The 21840-nt window shown below is 39.4% G+C and overlaps 1 protein-coding gene across 2 annotated transcripts in view; it reads left to right on the forward strand.

The window, feature by feature from the left end:
• Nucleotides 1-21840, forward strand: part of MCTP2 (multiple C2 and transmembrane domain containing 2) — a 227231-nt gene that overhangs the window by 47034 nt on the left and 158357 nt on the right. The window contains exons 1-4 of one of the 2 annotated variants that reach the window (XM_069465771.1): nucleotides 8680-8868; nucleotides 11202-11206; nucleotides 12013-12034; nucleotides 21284-21292. In XM_069465771.1, the coding sequence (XP_069321872.1) occupies nucleotides 8744-8868; nucleotides 11202-11206; nucleotides 12013-12034; nucleotides 21284-21292 (161 nt within the window). In that variant the 5' untranslated portion in view covers nucleotides 8680-8743. Of the gene's footprint in view, nucleotides 1-8336; nucleotides 8869-11201; nucleotides 11207-12012; nucleotides 12035-21283; nucleotides 21293-21840 lie in introns of those variants that run through there. The other variant, XM_069465770.1, reaches the window with a different exon arrangement.

A 21840-nucleotide genomic window follows, 5' to 3' on the forward strand; every position in this document is an offset into this window, starting at 1 on the left:
TGCAAATACGTAGATCTGATCCTTACTGGCATACCAATGACTTTGAGAATGGAGCTAATGGGTAGAACTCCACTGGGGTCCCAGACTGACCTCTACAATGTACACACACGGACCTGATCTAAATGGACCTGAATAGCTTTTGAAAACTCAACTGACATTGAAACCATAGCCCATAGAAGGTGGGTTGAAATTTATGGCTGGAAGCTAACCAGATCAAGTGTTTGCCAAAACAATGATATTAACACTCTTCATAGATTTAAATTAGGCAGAGGGTTTTATAAGGTCACACCCAAAATGTTCAGGGTATAACCCATATTGGCCTTTGAAGAGCTACAAAAATCTTAGCTCACTTGGGAAAAGGCAATCAACAGATGACAATGAAAATATGACTTTAAAGCAGCTATTGTTAAAAATGCTCAAATGAATAGTCATGAATCTTGAAATTAAAGTTAAGATAGAAAGTATCAGCAAAGGAATAGGAGATGTGAAGTTGAACCAAATGGAAATTTTAGAACTGAAAAATGCAGTAGCCTTCCTCCCCACCCATCCACCACCCCACAAAAAAACACAAACCTGCTGTATAGATTCAATAGCAGAATGGGGAGGACAGAGGAAAGAATCAATAAACCTGAAGATAAGTCAATAGAGATTATACAATCTGAACAAAGAAGAAGAAAAAGCTTGAAAAATAATGAACAGAGACCCTGGGACTGTGGGACAATAACAAAAGACATAACATTTATATCCCTGGAGTTCCAGAAGGAAAAGAGAAATGAATGAGGCTGAAAAAGTATTTAAAGAAATAATCTCTGAAAACATTCCAAGTTTGGAAAAAGACATAAATGTATAGATCCAAGAAGCTAAGCTAAACCCGGATGGGACAAATTCAAAGAAACACACACCCAGGCACATCATAAACTGCTGAAAACTAAAGACAGAGAAAAAAAATCTCAAAAGCAGTCAGAGTAATAATAACTTTTTCATAGAAGAACAATGATTCAAATGACTGAGATTTCTCATCAGAAATCATGAAGACCAGGAGGAAACGGCACATCCATTATTAAAGTACTGAAAGAAAAGCACAGAATCCAATATCTGGTTGAAATATCCTTCTGAAATGAAGGTGAAATAAAGATATTCTCAGATGAGAGAAAACTAAAAGCATTTGGAGCCAGCAGACCTGCTATAAAATAACTAGTTAAGGAAATTCCTTGGAGGAGAAATGGTACCAGAAGGAAATTTTGAATATCAAAAATAGAGGAAATGGTAAATATAGTAGACTATTCTTCTTTTTCTCACATTATTTAAAGTGTGTTTTATGGTTGAAATCAAAAGGTAAACATTACCTAATGGGAATTTTCAATGTATTTAGATGTAACGTATAAGACAAATTATGAATGGGAGAGGAGACCTGTATGGCAGAAGGCAGGATAATTTCCCTCCCCTCCCCCCAGATGCTCACATCCTAATCCCAGGATCCTGTGCATATGTTATAGTACATGGCACAAAGGACTTTGCAGATGGAATAAAAACTGTAGACTGTGAGATAGGGAAAATAGCCTGTATTTTCCTGGTGAGCTGAATCAAGTAACATGAGTCCTTGAAACTGGAAGCAGGAAGCAAAATAGCAGGCTAGAGAGACGCACATAAGAAGGACTTTATCTGTTATTTCTGGCTTTGAACATGAAGAAAGGACCATGAGTGAAGGAATGTTGGCAGCGTCTAAAATCGCTTAGCTAAGAGCTAGCAAGAAAATGGGGACCTTAGTACTACAAGCACAAGGAGTGGGATTTTGCCAAGGACCAGAATGACCAAGAAATAGATTCTTCTCTAGAGGCTCCAGGAAGAAATGCAGCCTTGTCAACACCTTGATTTTAGCCTGATGAGACCTGTCTTGGACTTTTAACCTCCATAACTGAAAAATAATAAACTTACCTTGTTAAACAACTAAGTTTCTAGTTATTTGTAATTGCAGCAACAGAAAACAAATGCAGGTTTCTGGTTTCTCTATTCCAATTGAAGTGGTAAAATATCGATTCTAAATAGAATGTAAGAAGTTAAGTATGGGCCGGGCGCGGTGGCTCACGCCTGTAATCCTAGCACTCTGGGAGGCCGAGGCGGGTGGATCGCTCAAGGTCAGGAGTTCGAGACCAGCCTGAGCAAGAGCGAGACCCCGTCTCCACTAAAAAATAGAAAGAAATTATCTGGCCAACTAAAATATATATAGAAAAAATTAGCCGGGCATAGTGGCGCATGCCTGTAGTCCCAGCTACTCGGGAGGCTGAGGCAGTAGGATCGCTTAAGCCCAGGAGTTTGAGGTTGCTGTGAGCTAGGCTGACGCCACGGCACTCACTCTAGCCAGGGCAACAAAGCGACACTCTGTCTCCAAAAAAAAAAAAAAACAAAACAGAAGTTAAGTATGCATATTGTACCCCTAGAGTAATCACTGAAAATTTATACAAAGAGATATAGTAAAAATAACAATTGGTAAATTAAAATGGAACAGTAAAGAAAGTATATATACACACAAAAAATGAAAGAAAGGGGAAAATGAAAAACAGAGGGAGCAAACAAGAAACAAATAATAAAATGGCAGATCTAAATCCAAACATAAATTACTAAATTAAATGTAAATGGTTAAACAAACCAGCTAAAAGAGAGAGATTATCATACTGGATTTAAAAAGTGACTTAGCTATGTACTTTCTCTAAGAAACTTGCTTCAAATATAATGGTATTGGTAGCTGAAAAGCAAAAGGATGGGGAAAAGTATCACATAGGCACTAATCAAAGTAGGTGGCTATATTAAAATCAAACAAGAAAGACTTCAGAGCTAGAAAATTACCAGGCATACAAGTAGACATTACATATTGATCAAAGGGTTGAGCAAGAAGACATAATAGTTCTAAATGTCTATGCGTCTGTAACAACAGAGCTTCAAAATACAGAAGTAAAAATGGACATAATAAAAAGGCAAAATAAAAAAATTTGTGACTATAATTGAAAAATCAATATTCCTTTCTCAGTAATATTAACAGAAGTAGTAGACAGAAAACAGCAAGAATGTAGAATAACCGAGCTATCAACTAACTAGATCTAATGGACATTTTTATAACATTCTACCCAACAGTAGCAGCATACATATAGTCTTCTCAAGTGCACATGGAGCATTCAAGATAGACCATATCTTGGATCATAAATCAAATCTTAGCAAATTTAAAAAAATTGAAATCATATAAAGTATGATTTCTGGTCCTGATGGAGTTAAACTGGAAATTAATGAAGTATAAATGGAAAATCTCCAAATGCTTAGAGGTTACCAATATACTTTTAAATAAACCATAGCCCAAAGAGGAAGTTTCAAGAAAAATTTTAAAAAAAATAATGAAAGTGAAAATAGAACATACATCTGTATAATATGTAGCTCAAAGAGGAAGTTTCATAGTAAATTAGAAAACATTTCAAATTGGATAAAAATGAAAATACAATTTATCTCAATCTGTGGCATGCAGCTAATATATGGTATCAAACCTAGTTTTTAAAGTGAAGAAAACACTCAAAGGAATAATCTAAGCTGGTGGTTGGCAAACATTCTCTGTAAATGGCTGGACAGTAAGTATTTTAGGCTTCCTGGACCATATGGTATATGCTATTAAACCCTGGCAACAATTCAACTCTTCCATTGTCATGCAAAAGCACCCATGGACAATACATAAACAAATGAGTATGGCTACATTCAATAAAACTTTATCTAAAAGATAGGGGGTTGTCTGGATTTGGCCTGTAGACTCTTATTTGCCACCCCCTGATTTAGCTACCTAACCTTAAGAAAGACAAAAAGTAAGAGCAAATTAAACATCAATCAAGAAGAAGGAAATAAATCATAAAGACAAAAGCCAAAATGTATGATGTTGAGAATAGTAAAAAAATGAAAATCAATGAAACCAAAAACTGTTTTTTTTGAAATGTTAGTCTAATAAAGCAAGAAAAAGAAACAAAAGGCCTAGCAGATGGAAAGAAAGATATAAAAATACCCCTCTTTGCAGACAACATGATTTTCTATGTAGAAGATCCAAAAGAATCTAATAAAAATTCTTAAAACTAATAAGTGAGTTTAGGAATTTACAGGACATAAGCTCAATACACAAAATTCAATTATATTTCTTTGTGCTGGCAATGCAAAATTGGAAACAAAATTTTTTTAAAATATTTACAATAGCTCCAACAAAAATGAAATACATATAAATCTAGTAACACACATACTGGGTATGTGTGTTAAAACTAGAAAATGTTGACGAAAGAAACCAAAGAAGACCTAAATAAATGGAAATACTTGCCATGTTCTTGTACTGGAAAACCCAACATAGTCATTATGTCAGTACTTCCCAAACTGATGGATATATTTAATACAATGGCAAACAAAATTTAGCAGGATATTTTTGTGTATATAGAGAAACTTATTCTAAAATGTATATAGACGTTCAAAGAAGAACTAAACAAATTTGGAAAAGAATGAATTTGGAGGAGTCACACTGCCCAATTTTAAGACTGGCTACAGTAATCAAGACAAGATGGTATTAGAAAAAAGGGGATACACACAGATCAATGGGACAGAGTACAGCATCAAGGAACATACCCATGCAAATATGGCATATAGTTTTGATGAAGGTACAAAAGCAATTCAGTAGAAAAATGATAGTCTTTTCAAATAATGACACTGGCAAAATTTATCACCTATATGTAAAAAATGAGCCTTGAAGTCAACACAGCACCTTATATGGAAATTGTCTACAAATAAATCATAAATCTAAGTTAAAAATTAAAAAACTATAAAACTATTAGAATAAAACGTGGGAGAAAACTTATTTTAATTGGGATCAGAGAAAGAGTTCTTAGACATGACATCAAAAGTAAATTCCATAAAAGAAAAAAAATGATTTGTCGGACTATATCAAAGTTAAAAACCTTTGCTGTGCAAAGGACAGCATTAAGAGAATGAGAAGAGAAGCTACAAACTGTGGGAACTATTTATAGATTATGTGTTCAAGAAAGGACTGGTATTCAAAATATATAAAGAACTTTCATAATTCAACAATAAGAAAAGATTCTTAAAAATTTGAGTAAAAGTCTTAAATAGTTCACCAAAGTAGATAAAACATAGCAAATAAATGCATAAAAAGGTTTTCAACATCACACATCATTAGGAAAATGAAAATTAAAAACACTGATGTGATAGCTCTATATGTATTAGAATGGCTAAAATTAAAAGTACTAATAGTATCAGGGGCTGGGAACTAGAACTAGAATTCTCATGATTGATAGTGAGAATGAAAATTGGTATAGCAAGTCTGGGAAATACTTGGCAGTTTCTTATAAAGTTAAGCATTCACTTGCCACATGACGCAGCAATCATACTCTTGGGCATTTATCCCAGAGAAAATGAAAACGTACATTCATACAAAAACCTATACAAAATGTTTTTATCAACTTTATTTGTAAGACCTCTAAGTTGAAAACAACCCAGATGTCCTTCGAGGTGTAAATAGATAAATCCTGGTGCATCCACACAATGGGATACTACTCTTGGAGGTAAAAAGGAAGTGAATTACTGATACATGCAACAACTTGCATGCATCTCAAAGGTTATTACGCTAAGTGAAAAAAGCCAGTCTCTGAAAGTTACAGACTGTTTGATTCCCTTTATAAGACATTCTCAAAAAGGCAAAGCTGTAGTGGTGGAGACTAGATCAGTGGTTGCCAGAGAGAACAAGTATGAGCCTGGAAGTGTGTGACTCTAAAGGGATAGACCCCTCTGTTTCCTCATTGCGAGGGTGTTAACATGAGTCTATGCGTTAAAATTATAGAACTATACAACACAGAAAAAAGTCAATTTTGGTGTAGGATGATTTCAAAAATAAAATGAAAGAAAACACAATTAAAAACATTTTGATCAAAACAAAGATTGAAAACTGTTGGTTTCAGTACCCATGGATCTTAGGTATCTCCTGCCTTCTACTTGGAATTTCTCTTAAATATATAATGTTCCAATAATATGTCCATTCCCACCAACCTCACCCCCCCCCCAAAAAAAAAAACGTGAAGGAGAAGAACTCTTTCGTGGCATAGGACAGTTGAACTTCATGAAGAAAAGAAATGCTTTTCCACACGGGACACATTATTCAGAGATGCAAAGATGCAACTTTGTTTACAACAGCTCCTTTCCCCATGTTCTTAGAGATTTTCATGGTATGTGAGGTACAGAGTTTCAGAACCGTTTTGAGCACTTTCTATTAATATGTGTTAATCCATTCAGTCCTCACCACAGCCCATGAGATACTGATTGTTAAATTCCTCTGTAAAGTGGTAATGATAATAGGATACAGAGCTCTTAATTAACTTGACTGAGATATCAGAACTAGGAATTATGACAGCAACAGCAATAATGATAAAAATCTTTCCTTAACTGAGCACTTTAAAGCATCAGACACTGTGCTTTACACTTTATCTCATTTTGTCTGTAAACAGATAATCTAATCCACATTGGAGAGGTGAGAAAATTGGGCTTCAGTGAGGTGACTTGCCCCTGGTCACACATCTATGTAGAAAACAGCAAAGAGGAATTCTAACCCAGGCAGCCTGTCTCTAGACCCCAAAAGTCTTAATCTTTTGCATTGGCTACTGCAGACACCGAGTTGATCCTGGGGGACGCTCTGGCCGGGGCTAATGCTCATGAGGCAAGGGCTGCAGAGACACAGTTCTGACCTGCAACAAGCAAATGGCCACATGTTCCCTGATTTGTGGGCTCTCTGGACTGTTCTTCCTAATAGCTAAATATCCTGTCCTGGAGTAAGATGGGGTGGGGTACGACAGCATTGAATACTCAGAAAATTTTATTTATTTGTTTATTTATTTTGAGACAGGTCTCGCTCTGTTGCCCAGGCTGGATGCTGTGGCATCATCATAGCACACTGCAACCTCAGAGTTGTGGGCTCAAGCAATCCTCCTGCCTCAGCCTCCCACGTAGCTGGGACTACAGGTGCCCACCACCACGTCCAGCTAATTTTTGTATTTTTTGTAGAGACTAGGTCTCGCTCTTGCTCAGGCTGGACTGGCGCTCCTAGCCTCAAGCAATCCTCCCACCTCGGCCTTCCAGAGTGCTGGGATTACAGGCGTGATCCCCTATGCCCGGCCTGAGTTCTTGATTTTAGCAAACACACTTCGTCAAAGCTCTTAACCTCTTTGTTCCTCAGCCAAATGCAGCAAAGTAAAAATAGGCTTGATCCTGGTGGCTGCCCACCCTTTTCTTTTTCATATTGAAAAGATTTATTAAAAAGCATTTGACGTATAGAATAGGGTTATTTCTCCAGATTTGATCACTGAGGAGTTCAACCTGTCATATCTCAAATCACCACTTTCCTCCACAGCATTTACCACACTCTGTAATTATGTATTTACTGTATTTGTGAAGCGTTCGTCTCCCTCACATCCAACTGTCGCTGAGAGAGACTTTCTCCCACTCACATCCTCAGGCTGAATCTCTGAAGCTGGCTTTCTTAAGGTTCCGTAAGAGAAGTTTTGTCAGTTCTGGATAAGGACAGAATTCTCATTTTAAGAAATGTTTTTCTCTCTAATCACCTTTATGTGAGTATATTTATTTCAAAGATACTAGGTAGAAGGTACTAGTTGAAATGAGCATGGTTTTTCCCTTCAAAATGTGCACTTACCTCTGGAAAGAAAGATGATATGTTTAAAGCAGGGATCGGCAAACTCCAGTCTGCTACCTGTGTTTGTAGATAAAGTTTTATTAGCACACAGCCACATGCTTTCCTTTAGCTATTGTTTATGTCTCCTTTGATGTCACAACAGCAGAGTTGAATAGTTGTGACAGACACCCTGTGGCCCACAAAGTCTAAAATATTTAATCAAGACTGGCCTTGTTGGAGACTGTTTGCTGACCCCTGATGTGGAAAAGTAGGACTTACTGCCCCCTGACCGTACTGACAGACAGCTGTTACTGTTCTAGCGAGTGTCCCTAGCTCTGCCTTCCCTGGAGAGGAAGTAAGAAAGTAGCCTTCTTATGAAGCATTTTTTTCGTGTCAACCTTATAGTCTAATTCCTTGCTTTAATGTGTCTATAACTGCTATGATAAAATTTTTGAAAATTATGTCCCTTAAGAATGCTTTTCCCAATATTTTGGTAGAAGCTACCAATCAAATGTTTCCATCTTGATCACTTAGTGGAAAGCATGAGAGTTTTGTCACGTTTCCCACATCAGCATGTGCCCTGCCACCACCGAGAAGGTTCTCACGCTCTTTCCTGATACCCTCTGTCTTGCAGGAGTCGCTGAAGTTGTCGGCAGCAGGGGCGCGCTCTGGCGAGTGGCTTCTCGGGGCTTCATGCAGACATGGATCTGGATAAGCCATCTGTCTGGGGTTCATTCAAACAGCGGACCAGGCCACTGTTAATCAACTTGAGCAAGAAGAAGGGGAAAAAGAACGCACATAAGCCCCTGAACTTAAGGGAAGGAAACCACTTGGACCGCCGCCTCAGCCTCTCCGTGCCTGACCTCCTGGAGGCCGAGGCCTTGGCCCCGGAGGGTCGGCCCTACTCCGGGCCGCAGTCGTCCTACACCTCGGTGCCCAACAGCCTGTCCACGGCAGGGATCGTTCCCAAGAGTAGCAGCAGCTCCTTGAAACAGTCTGAAGAAGAATTGGATTGGAGCCAGGAAGAAGCTAGCCACCTCCATGTGGTGGAAACGGACTCAGAGGAGATCTACGCCTCTCCTCCTGAGGAGAGGCGGGCGTCCAGCCACGGCATCTTTGATCTGCAGAAAACTCCCCTTGGGGGGGAGGCCCTGGAAGAGCCAGAGGTGAGACCAGGCTGGGGCTGGGCACGGTCCAGTTTCTTTTTCTTTCTTTCTTTCTTTTTTTTAAGTGCATTCTGTGCCCTTGAAAAATTTGGTTAGCAGTTATTTTCGTGGTTAGCTTGGATGGGGAAAATGTCATTTACAAGAATTTAAATTAATGCAATATTGATTGCGCCCAGTATTCCCATTAGTTTTAGGGTTGACCTCTATGTATTTTAAAACTATTACAAATGACCTTTCTGGGACACTTTAGGACATTAAAAGCCCTATTGGATGAGTTTTGTTTTTTCTATCTCCTGGAAAAGAAATTAAGAGCATAACTCTTCCTCGAACTTTTGCTTAAGTGTGTGTCTCTCTCTCACTACTCCATTGCCCAGTCATACCTGTAGACAAACCATGCATATTACTATGATTCTTAAGGAAGGTGTGAAATTATATCGCCCTTTGACTGCCTGAGGATTTGAACTTCCTCTTACTTCACAAGTGTGTGGGTACTCACCCATGAGCAACTTCAAACCCATTCTCTTAAAAAAAAAAAATTTAACAAAGTTTTAGTATTTCAATAGGTTAATCAGACGGATATAATGATGAGACAAATCTTATATTTTTAGGATGAATTTAATTTAATTTCAATCACTAAATAACCAAATCATGATTTGAATGATTACGTTAATCAATTTTTAAAAATTTTCTCTTTATTGACACTGCAGCATGTTTCCATGTTGAAGTAGGGAGTCAATTTCTTATATTCTAGGTTAGTGTTACAATTGGTATTTAACTGGGATTTTTAGCTTTGCTTTTAGAACCAAAGCATCTTGATTATGCCATACGTTTGGGTTTCCCTGGGGAATGGGACCCTGGATATTGGGAGGCTATGTGGCCATAGTCTTTACGAAGCATTACTATTTTAAGGCACCACTACCCATTAAATGTCTTTAGCTAATTTTGTCTTTCTGAGTTAGCATTTATAAAATCTTTTTGTAAAAATTTTATGATTTTTTTACAGTTATTTACAAATTTGAAATACATGTTTCCACTAAGTAAAATGCAAATTAAGTGGATTATTAAACCAGGTCAATGCGAGGGAGGTAACATCTTGAATTACATACTGAAGTTAATATTCATCTTCTTTTTACTTACTATCTGACCAGAAAAAAAATGAGTGGGCTTCTTGGCTTTGACATGCTAACATTTTCAAATTAGAAGGAATTTTTTTTAAAGCTACTGCTGTTGGGCTATTTTAGCACTTTAGTCATCTTTGTTGAATAAATACAAATATTTGAATTCTGCTCTAGGCCGAGCACTTTAAAGGTTGCTATTGGAAATAGACATGGGTAAGAAGGCGATTCTGCCCTCCAGCTGTGATCTACTGAAAGAGAGTCTTGCACACCACAAAGCACACCATAAGAGGCAACCCAATCTCAGAGCTGTTGTGGCAAAACATCTCAGTCTGGTATCCTTGAAGGTCAGTGGAAGGAGGGGATCAGTGTGCAGGGAACGAGAGCGTGTCATGTATGAAGCAGCTTCCAGGCTGGCATGGAGGATAGCACACTTGGCGAACACAGGCCTGAAGTACGGATGGATGCAGTTGAGGGTGGTGAGCGTTGTGCTCTCCCAGGAACGGAGGCTTAGGGTCCCTTCTGTTGTGACGTATGGCAGGGTGGGCTGTGCTCAGGAGCTGGTGAGCGATGGTAGATGGATGGTTGATGGTAGTGGTGGCCATTTTCTCTTCTCCAGGCTAAATGCAGAAAACCTGGAATAAGCAGGGTCCTTCAGGAATAAGTTATCCTGGGTCATCCAATTTTCTCTTTTCACTCAGCTATTTTTTTAAGCTTTCGTTAAAAAAGAAACCTTTTGCTATTCTTTTCCTGCCCCAGGAAGAACAAAATAGACACAGAGAATGATTCTTCCTTCCACCACTGAGGTTCTTGCTACTTGAGTTACATTGATTCTGCTGGGCGGTGTGTTTGTGGAGGACAGAGGGAGGGGACTGCAGCTGATCAGACCTCTGGCATCCCGTGCAGTGCAGTTCTGCCCACCCGCTTCCTCTATCTAGCCCACTCCTCCTCCGCTCCTGCCTGTTTGGGTTGGGCCCGTCCCACTACCTGAGCATCCAGAGACCGTCCCATGGTACAGAAGAATGACTCCCTTGCTTATCTTCTTCTCTACTGGTCTATATTGATTTGTGGGGTCAGTGCGTGGCTGGGAAAGTCATGTTCAATTTGTCTTTGCTTTCTGAGAGCCCAGCTCCATGTCTCACACATAGCATATACTCAGCTGATAATTGTTTAATACACAGATCAGTGATGGACTTGTGTGTATTCAGGTTGATAGAGTTTTTGTTAGTCTTATTATCATGAATTCTCTTCCATTTATGATTTAACTAAAACCATTTGTGGGGGTTTTTGAAAAAAATTATATGCTAAGTGAAATTTCCTTTTATGTGATGTTAACTGAAATTATAGAGAAGTTTAGGGAGGTATAGGCTATTCAGCCCAAACCTGATATTATTAATGATTTTAAATCTGAATTTTTATTATCGCTGCCTTTTTTAATGAAGAGGGAAGTCCTGCAGAATTCATGTCATCCGACCGTTGTGGAGTTCATTGATCTGTATCTTGCATCTGGCTTATCTATTTCTCTCTAAGTAATAGCCAATGGCTTCCTATAACTTTCAAAGAATGGGGAAGAAATGAGGAAGAAAAAAGGGGTTGGCGTGTGACAAGCCTGGTGTCAAACCAGGACGATGGGGTGTTGGCCAAATATCCTCAGTTCAACTTACTTCGTTTGTAGCTTTGCAGAGTGTGTGAGGTGAGGGGCATCTATGGTCTGAGGGTCCCGCAGGGGTTTGCCTCCCCTGTTTTGTGCCATGCTTGATCTGGTGCCAGCTGAGACTGCAGCAGCGGGACAGGACCCCAGATATCAGTAGTGTCTGAATTCTACAGTCACTTTCCAATCCCACCAGTGTCAGCAAAGGATGAGAAGTGTTGGTTTACAGAAGTAGGGAAGTGGAACGATGAGGCAAAGCAGGAGGGTAATGGAGAGGGAAGAGGAAGAAGGAATGTGAGGATGTAGAGGCCGCGTGGAGCCTGGAGTAGTCAAGGTAGGTGTCCAAAACAGTCCTAAAACCAAAACCGGAGAACGTAGCCTTAGGAGAAAAAAGACATTGGTTGAAGCGGGTTCAGCCAGACTCTCTCTTGAGCTCCAGAGTCACATCACACTGGATACCCTGAAAAACCTGGCCTCCACTTGTCTTGACAGAATTCACTGTCGTCCTGAAGTGCCCCCACAAACACAACCATTATTTCCCGGCAATCTCACCATTACTCACCTAGTTGCTCAAGCCAAGAACCTATGAGTAATAGTTGACTGTTTCACTTTCCTCACTTTTCATGTTCTATGAAGTCTTCACTTATCCATCTCACATCTGTTTCCTCCTCTCGTATCTGCTTCCTGTCCACTTCATTCTTCTCTTATTGAAATCCTTCTCGTCCTTCAGGGCCAGCAGAGATCTCCCATCTCTGTGGTGCTTTTTCCAGCCCTGCAATCAGTATAATCAGCCTGCTCTCATTGCCACGGCATGCCGCTTTTCCTAGGACCGAGCACAGACCTCAGTCTGCTTTGTGTAGAAATGCGTAGAGAGATGAAAAGATGGCAAAGTAGAGGAGGTAGAGAGGGGGAAGGAAGTCAGTCCTCGCAAGGGTGTCACTGAGTACGTCCTTAAGAAGGTCACCATGTTCTAAGACTTGCAATAACTGCCCACTGGCCATCTAGCTCTGAGGACTTACTCATAGTGACCAAATGGTCACAAGTCTAAGCTACAAATAGCAAACACAATGAATTTGCAATGAGAATTAAATACTGCATCGACTCTAACATTCCTTTTGATGTAAACAGCTCATTTTTAATTGTTGGCAAGTTACTTGGGAAGTCAAATCATAATCAACACCTACTTTATTAACTTCTTGGGAGAAATGATTATCTCAGGGCCTGGAAATACTCGAGGTGTGTGTCCTCTCTGAAGTCAGCCTTTGTAAGTCACATCAGAATTAGGAGATTGGTGAATATGAATCACTGCGAGGAGAGTGGCTGGGTTCGATGCTGAGTGGCATGTGGCCCACCCTCCATCTCTCAGTAAGGACTAAGCTGCAAGTGAGCACTTGGCACGCTCACGCTTTTCCTGCTAGGGCCACCTCCATTCATCTGTACATGTGAGCCTACCTGGCCGAGGAGTCCAGGGTTCGGAAAGTCCATGGCAGAGGCGCTCTCTTTCTTCTGAGCAAGTCCAAATTTTACCTAAGTTTTCTTGCATGACCTCCCCCTTTTTCTGCTTGATGCATTATTTCATTAGTTGTATATTATCACAGTCAGGCTGGTACCTTATCCTGGTGGCCTGGAAACCATATTGTCTCCTTTAGGTGACTTTGTATGTCTGTGTTCTGATGAATAAAGAGTGGTTGCCATAGACTGAATTATGTCCCCAGCCCCAATTCATATGTTGAAGCCCTAAACCCTCCATGTGCCTATATTGGAGACAGGACCTTTAGGGGAGGTGATTATGGATGTGTGAGGCCATAAGCATGGAGCACTGATCCAATAGAATTGGAGTCCTTATAGAAGAGGAAGAGACACCAGAGATTTCTCTGTCCCCACCATGTGATGGTACAGCAGGCCATCCTCAAGGCAGGAAGTGGGTCTTCACCAGGAATTAAATCAGCCAGCATCTTGATCTTGAACTTCCAGCCCCCATAACTATGAGAAATAAATTTCTGTTGTTTAGGCCACCAAGTCAGTGGTATTTTGTTATAACCTGAACTAAGACAGTGGACTTACAGTTTTATTCTCAGAGGATGATCTCATGCTCTTGTCACCAAAACTTGAAGTTAAGGAGGAGGAAAGAGGTAAATGCCAGTACCACCACCTACATACACACACACACACACACACACACACACGTGCACACACACACACACACACACACACATAGATTTAGTTAGTTGTTTACAAGTCTGTCTCTCTTGTTAGGGTGTAAGCTCTTGAAGAATAGAAATGGTGTCATCGCCTTTTTCTTCTTCCAGCCTTTCTGCAAACCTCGCCTGTAGAAGAATGTGTTGATTCCTTCACATTATCTCTGAAGGCCATAGGAAATTCAGCTGGGCTGGGGAAGTGTTGATACACGAGGTACTGGGTGGGTAGGGTGCTTTCTTACAGAGTTCCCAAGTGTCGGATTAAACGTGAAGAAGCTAAAGTTAAGGAAACTCAGAGGGAGAGGAGCTTATATTTACTTTTTTAAAAAATATTTTACTTTTTTTTCTCTTGTCTTGATTTTTCTTTTCATTTTCTTCCCCAGTCATCATTTTCTCAGTGGTTATTTTAAAGGTACTTTACATGCCCTGTAACATCAGCAAGGTATTTAGAAAATAGAAACAGTCTCTTTTGGTTCCTGTCCTCAATGTTGATGGTGGAATTGGGATTAGAGCCAGATATTGGAAAAGAAGAGATAGCAGGTGGTCTCTAGTCAGCGCTAGGTGACCAGGTAAGGTGCTCGAGGAGAGGTTGCTCTGAGCAGGGTGGTCAGGAAAGGCTTGAAGAGGACTCATTTTGCGTGTAATGGTTAGGCAGAGAGTAATGCAGAGTAGTTAAGTTTCACGTCTGTGAGGCTAGAAAAATGGAAAGCTCTTGGCCCACTACCTGGCAGTCACAAATGCCTAACACACATCCACTGCCATCATTGTTATATATTTATTAGTGTTATTATCATTTTTAACATTGCTTTTTTTCAGAATGAAACAGAGGCTTGAAGACTTTTAATGACTTGCCTAATGTCATCCGGCTAGTAAGCGTCAGAGCCAGGATCTCAATCCAGGACTGTCTGAATCCCAAGTCTGTGCACAACACAAGTTTGGAAATGCAGTTCTGCAAATGGGGGACTCAGAACTAGAGATCCAGAAAAGTTGGTCACAAAAGGAAGACATTTTTCTGCATCTACTGTGTCCTTTTAAACACAGGGATAATTACAGTGGTTAAATGGGCTTATTATCATGGTCAATGACTAATAATCATGAAAGGAAGGATTATTCCCCCCTCCCCAACCTCCACGTAATTTCCACAATGGGGTATGTCCTTCCCTGACATTTCATTTGGCAGTTGGCGCCGTAAATAACTAGCTTTGGTGCTAGCGTATGTGGGTGAGTTGGGTCATTTAGAGAAGTTCCCCATTGAGATAGTTCCAGAAACTGCTTGGCAACTGCAGTGCTTCAGTTTAATGACCACAGAGAAGCAAAGTGACAAACCACAGAGGAGAGGAAGCAGCTTCCGTTTGCAAGATTAAACAAGTGCCTCCGTCTCTCTACACTTCAATGATGTGTTCTATTTTTGTTTGATCTCAAAAATCATACCTCAACATTGTGGTGTCAGCCAGGCAGGTGTGTAAGCCACACCCCAGGATTTTCCATGGGCTGGGTCTCCCTTTTCTTCTTCCTTCCTCCCTCCCCACCTGTTGGGCACGTACTATGCACTGATGCTGAGCTAGACACTAGAGACACAGTTGTGAAAAAACAGACGAAACCACCTCCCTCATGGAGTGCCTCTTCTGAAGGGTTGGAGGTTATAGATACATTCAGAGAGTGATGTGTCATGGAGAGAAATAAGCAGAGAAAATGCCGGGGTGGAGGTGCTACTGTTTTGAACAGAGTGGTCAGAAAAAACCTATTCTGAGAAGATAAGCTTTTTGCAAAGATGTTGAAGGGAGGAAGCAAGTTAGGTGCGTATCTGGAGAAAAAGCATTTGAGAAGGAGAGAACAGCAAGTGTAAAGGCCCCACCCAGGGTGGTAAGAGTGTGCCTGGTGTTTCCAAGAAGAGCAGAGACTCAGTGTGGCTGGGGAGGAGGGTGCGGACGGTGGGGGGAGATGTCAGAGGAGTAGCAGAGGCCAGATCACGTAGGGCTTTCCCACCCTGCCAGGCATGTCTAGCAGACCATAATATCTACTGCTCACTGCATGAGCAGGGTACGAAGGGACCCGGCAGGCTCCACGCTGTGCTGCTCACAGCAGGGCAGAATGGTGAGCAGCCTGTGGGCAGTGCTTGCTGTACCTGCTGAGACCCTAGGGACGGCAATGAGTGGAAGCTTTGCCTTGGACGAGAGCTGTGGCAAAGCTGTGCACAGGCTGGAGGGCTGAGCCTAAGGAGAGGCAGTGCTGTCCTGAGGCTTCATCAGCCAGCCCTCTCACTTTGCCCTGGTGACAGTGGCAGCAGGGATGCTGGTGGGAATTAAGGGAGGGACTTGGGTTGCTGACCACGTTCATCAAGATTTTTGCTCCGCTCACTCTTCCCCTAAACATCCAGTGTTTCCCTACTACTACTGCTAGCATAGTCATAATAGAAGAGCAACACTAATACCACTTACGGAGAGATCGCGTGTCAGGAACTGTGCTGAGTGCTGTATAAATATTAACATACACCACGTCCATTGGGTTTCCTGTATATACAAAGAGCCTAGCACAGTGTTGGCTCTCTCTTACAAAATAGCCTTGAATGAATGCATTTTTCTCCTCACAGTCTGTAACGTGTGCATCTTTTTTGCTCCATTGAGAAATGTTCCCGTATCTTGAATTTTAAGTAAGTTTTTCAGGGACATAAAGCTAGGAAGTAGCAGCCGTGGGATTTGAATCCAGGGCTTTCAGACTCCAGAGCTTCATTTACTGCTGTGCGGGGCTGCCTCTCAGGAACACAGGCGACGTGTGCTGGTTTTGGATGCTCTGGGTGCAGGTCCCGTGCAGTGAGAAAGGCGGAGTACCCAGATGTTGGGGGGCGGGGTGCCAGCATCCTCAGGGAGGCTACCTCTCCTGCTTCCCTTTGGTCACCATTTAATCTGGCTCAGCATCTTTATTTGCGAATTGGTGACAGCTAATAACAGCCTATGGGCTCCTTATAAAAATTAATAGGAGTGTATATTTATAAATTAGAAAGTGTTAAGCCATGTGAAAGAAATTATTCTTTTAAAGTATCTCCGGCTAGTAAGCATGTAGAAAATTTTATAGAAAATTTATCCGCTGACTTAGTGGACAAATATTGCTGAATATGTAAAGAAAGATTTTAAAGCATGACACCAAGGGGTGGCAAACTTTTTTGTAAAGGGCCAGGTAATAAATATGTTTGTTTTTTTGTGGGCTGTAAGGTCTCTGTTACAACTACTCAATTCTGATGTTGTAGTGTGACATCAGCCATAGACTGTTTGTTAATAAATGAATAGATGGGGCTGTATTTACTTTATTTATAAAAACAAGTGGTGGGCTGGACTTGCCTCATGGGCTGTAGTTTGCTGACTGCTGTCTTATACCATCATGTGATTGAGTAAGTTGTATGCACACACACACACACACACACACACACACGCACGCAAATGATTTATATTTTGTGTATTAGATAGTCAATATTCCAGGGTGATCTCTTTTAGAGAACAATCTTGGGGATGAGCTAAAACTAAATTCAGATACCTTGATCATATGATCCATAACCTCCTGAAAAGTTGTGTAAAAATTCAATAGGAACAGATAGCCATTGATAGACCTAATTTTTTCTGAATATACATTCAATTTTGATCTCTAATTGTCATGTAGCTCATTTTTTTATTCTGTCACCGTGTCCAGTGCTGCTTAATGGTCAGTGAAGTTACCTGATCCCTTTTGCTTATGTTATCACTTCCTTTGCCCTGTAGGTATTTATGTCTGTGATGTCTGTTGTCTTAAATATTTATATTCTCAGTAGACTAGATGTGGGTTACATATTAAATATATATTATATATATATATTATATATATGTATCCTTTGCTACATTCATATGCTTTAACAGAATAGTTTTCTAACATGATATAAATTGATCTGCGCAGCCAGTTTTTTACTCTTATTTAGCTTTTCTGGGTGTGAGTTTATATCTTCTTCCACTGAAATTTAAACAGCCAGTAATTGCTTACATAGTTTGTAATTTGGCTTCCTGTGTGTGTTTCATAGTAAGATCCTTCAGAGAGCCATATGGGGAGGTGGTGTTTGTACAAGATCACATTCAGTGTATACAAAAGGAAAATGTTGTTTATTAACATCAGTGTCTTGCTCTCAAGATCTTTGGTGACTACAGGAGATTTTATTTTTTAAATAATCAATTTGTTGCTTCTAATCTTTCCACATATCCTGCTGCAATTTAATAAATTTGCATTCTTATAGATGGGGGATCGTCATCTAAAGGGAATGCGAATTATGTATTACCTTTCCATAAATTTCAGTTTAGCAAGGTAGAATGGCACTATCAATGCAACCTCGCTTTCGTTAAAAAAAAAACACAAAAAAACATATCTTAAAAGCAGTGATAAGTTGTGCAAGAGATGGCTAACCTCATACTAAAATTCGTGCCAAGATGTTAATGCTGCATTTCTGAAAGCTTGTATGTAATTAGACAGCTTTGTCATATTGAGATTTATTAGCTTTGATGATATTCAAATTTCTTTTTTCCTGAATATGTGCTTGAAAAAAAAATTATTCCAAATCATTAAAACTGGTAATTATTGGATAAACAATCTATAATACACCCATACAATGGAATACTATTTGTTTGACAATAAAAAGGAATATATACAGATGACAGCTTGGATGGATTTCAAAGGCATTAAGCTGGCTGAAAGTCTCAAAGGTTTATATACTGTATGATTCCATTGCTATGATATTTTGGAAAAGATCAAACTATATGTTGAAAACAGATCAGTGCTTGCCATGGGTTAGGAGTTGGAAGATTGGACCACAGTGAGATAACATAGCACAAAGGACTATTTTTAGGCAATAGAACTATTCTGTATCCTGATTGTGTTGGAGGTTATACAAATATATACAGATATGACAAATTTTGGCAGTGTAAACACATGAAAAATGTCAATTTTATAGTGTATTTTTTTTAAAGTAAAATTTTTTTAAAAAGCAACCTAGAGGGCTTGGTTATGCTTACTGAGAGCATTAAAAAATATCTTCTCATGATAGTAGTATACTAGGGATTTCTCATGAGATAAATATTAGTGGTATTCTTTTTAATGAAAAACTAAGTTATTGATGTAATTACTGGATTTACAAAGAAGGTGAAAATAATATAACTTCTACTCAGTGGATAATACCTCTGGCACTATGCAAGAGCGTGAAGGAATATTCAAAGTTATGTGTCTCCTAGCGGCTATAACTTGGTCCTCCTGTGCATATGGAACATTTTGCTGTTCTTTATGGTAATCACTTTCCTACCTTGGTGTTTATATATGGTGTATGACAGTTATGGTGGCTGTGGGAACCATAACTTTAAGTTCTGTGACTTTTCTGTGAGTAAAACCAGCTATAATGTTGAATTAATGTCTTTCTTCACATTGAATTTCCATATTGTTTTAAGTGGAAGACTTACGACATGTTCGAATAAAAGCTCTGTCTTCATTTCTGATATCCTGTAAATGATAGTGGTTATGTGGACTAATTTTTCAGTTAATTAACATCATTATTAAGTACAATGAGGCCAACTTGGGAAAATGTATATGGTGGGCTGGTCTGGGGGGTGTTGTTTTTTAAGCACCCTTGAAGATGGAAAGATACCAGACTGCCATAATCTTCAGCTAATAACATACACTTTAAAGAGAAATTCTCATCCTTTCCCAGTAGTTCTATGGAATTGTCTTCAAACAGGGTTGGTTATATGGAGTATTGATTCATTTAATGAAACTGGAGACCATAGTAGGGGATTTTCAGGCCTCAGAGCATCAGATAGTACTAGTTACTGTTGGCTCTGCCAGTGAAGGCGTGGTTATTGGTATTATAAATCAGGCAAGATTGATTGAATTTCTGGGAAGTGATAGTGCATGGTGTAAAAGGCATACAAATAAATCTTTCAACACTGGGAGAGTAGAATAAGGATCTGATTGTTGTCATAAAGTGGTCTTCAGATAGTCCTGCCCAACTCACCTGAGGGTACACGTAGAAGAGATACCAAGAACCAAGGGAGAGGTTGTTTGGCAAAGGACCTGCCGCCTCCCTTCTTATCTGCTATCATTCCAAGCTGAGCTCCACACTGAGCATTGGGGCTCTTTTCCTGCCTAGGCTGTGGTGGTACTCAGGGCCAGGGGGATATAGCAGCTGAAGTGCCAGGGCCCTAGAAATAGCTCAAAGTGTCTGAAATGACCCTTGATCTTCTGAGTTAATCTGAATTGAACAAGATGTATTACAATCTAGGAACAGGGGTGGGGAACCTTTTCATGTTGGAAGGCTGCATTAATTTAACTGTAATCAAATAAGGCCACATTAAAAAAAATTAAATTAGATATACTTAACAATGTACATTATTTTGTAAAAATCAAATTACTATGTACTTAATAATTTAAAAAATGAAAACTATTTGTTAATTTTAAAGTTAACTAACCTTTTAATGACTTTGTTGTGTCTGCTTTTTGTTGGAAAGCATTTGAGTATTTGGTTGCAGCATGGTGGTCCGCAGTTTCAGTTGATCCTCTGGATTGCTGTCAGTCATTTGTGACCTTAAGGGCATCTTGATTTGGGTTAGGTGGGAGAATGTAGATTCGTAGCAATAAGTTGAAAACCAAGAAAGCATTTTTCGGGCATGTTGCTGAAGGCATGGGTATTCTGCATTTTTCCATTTTTCAGTTGAATCTTTCTTCACATCACACAATGACTTTAAAATGTCATCTACTGGGAACTCAATCAGTTCCGTCTATACTTCTTTAGGTGCCTTGGTGATGTCAACTAGGTGAGGCTGAAATGCTAATTTAAGTGTGATGTCTTCATGATTCTCAAAGTCAGTGAACCTTTCATTGTATTGTTCAGTTCATAGGTCTGTAACAGCTGTGTATTCAAATTATTCGCATACCTCATCCTGCTCATTAATGACCTTTGCTAACTGGGGAAAATGTTCATCCAAAATTTCCTTTTGAAGAAGTGGTGTTTTGAAAAAAGCTAGCATTTTTTAAAATGCTTGGCTTTTTTGCCATGTATCATATATAGACTTAGTTTTATTTCACGAAGAAATATTCACATGATTTTGATTTGACATGATATCACACACAGAAATGCTGCATTCCTATAAAAATCTTCTTTCAATAATTCACATTACTGATACTGTTCCTCATAAAATTTAATTATCTGTTTTCGCAGAGATAAAATTTTGGCTAACACCTGTCCCTGCGATAGCCAATGCACTTTAGGATAGGGCAAATCCACACTGAATACCTCATCATCCAATTTAGCATGCTACAAAACTGACAATGCCATGTTGCATTTGCTTGAATATAGTTAAAAATACTTATAACTTGTTGTAAAGTGTCACTTAAAATAGTAGTTTTGGCACAGAGATTTTGCTGATGCAAGATACAATGAAAAGAAATGAGAGCATCTGGATGTGTTAATACAATACTTTTTTTTAATCTGTGCAATAAACCCTTCATGTTTTCCTGTCGTGGAAGGTGCACTATCTGTACATACACTCACTAAATTTATCAAATTCAATCCAACATTTATCTTGAAAGTTGTTGAAGATATCTATTCCCTGTGTTCTGTTTGCAAGAGTGCCCAAAGCTAGTAATGCCTGCTAACAAAGAAAATCTTCTGTTATGGCCCAAATGAAATATAAAACCTGCGCCGAGGCAGTAGTATCAGTTGAATCACACAGAGTGATTGGATAATGTATATTTTCCTTTTGAAGTATTGCATGAAGTTCTGTTAAGTTGAAGGCTAATTCATGCTGCTGATCAGTTATGGTTCTCCTTGAAAGAGGCAGTTGTTTGTACTTTGAAATGTTATCAGGGTCTAAGCATCCTACGACTTTGACAGTGCATTCTTTCACAATTTCTACATCACTGAATGGCTTCCCTTTTTTCCTGAGTATATAAGCTGCTTTATAAGTTGCTTCAGTGGCATTATTTCCAGGTCTTATTTCTGCTTGAAAGA

Source organism: Eulemur rufifrons, chromosome 3 (assembly GCF_041146395.1).
Source record: "Eulemur rufifrons isolate Redbay chromosome 3, OSU_ERuf_1, whole genome shotgun sequence".
In the NCBI taxonomy this organism is placed as follows: Eukaryota; Metazoa; Chordata; class Mammalia; order Primates; family Lemuridae; genus Eulemur; species Eulemur rufifrons.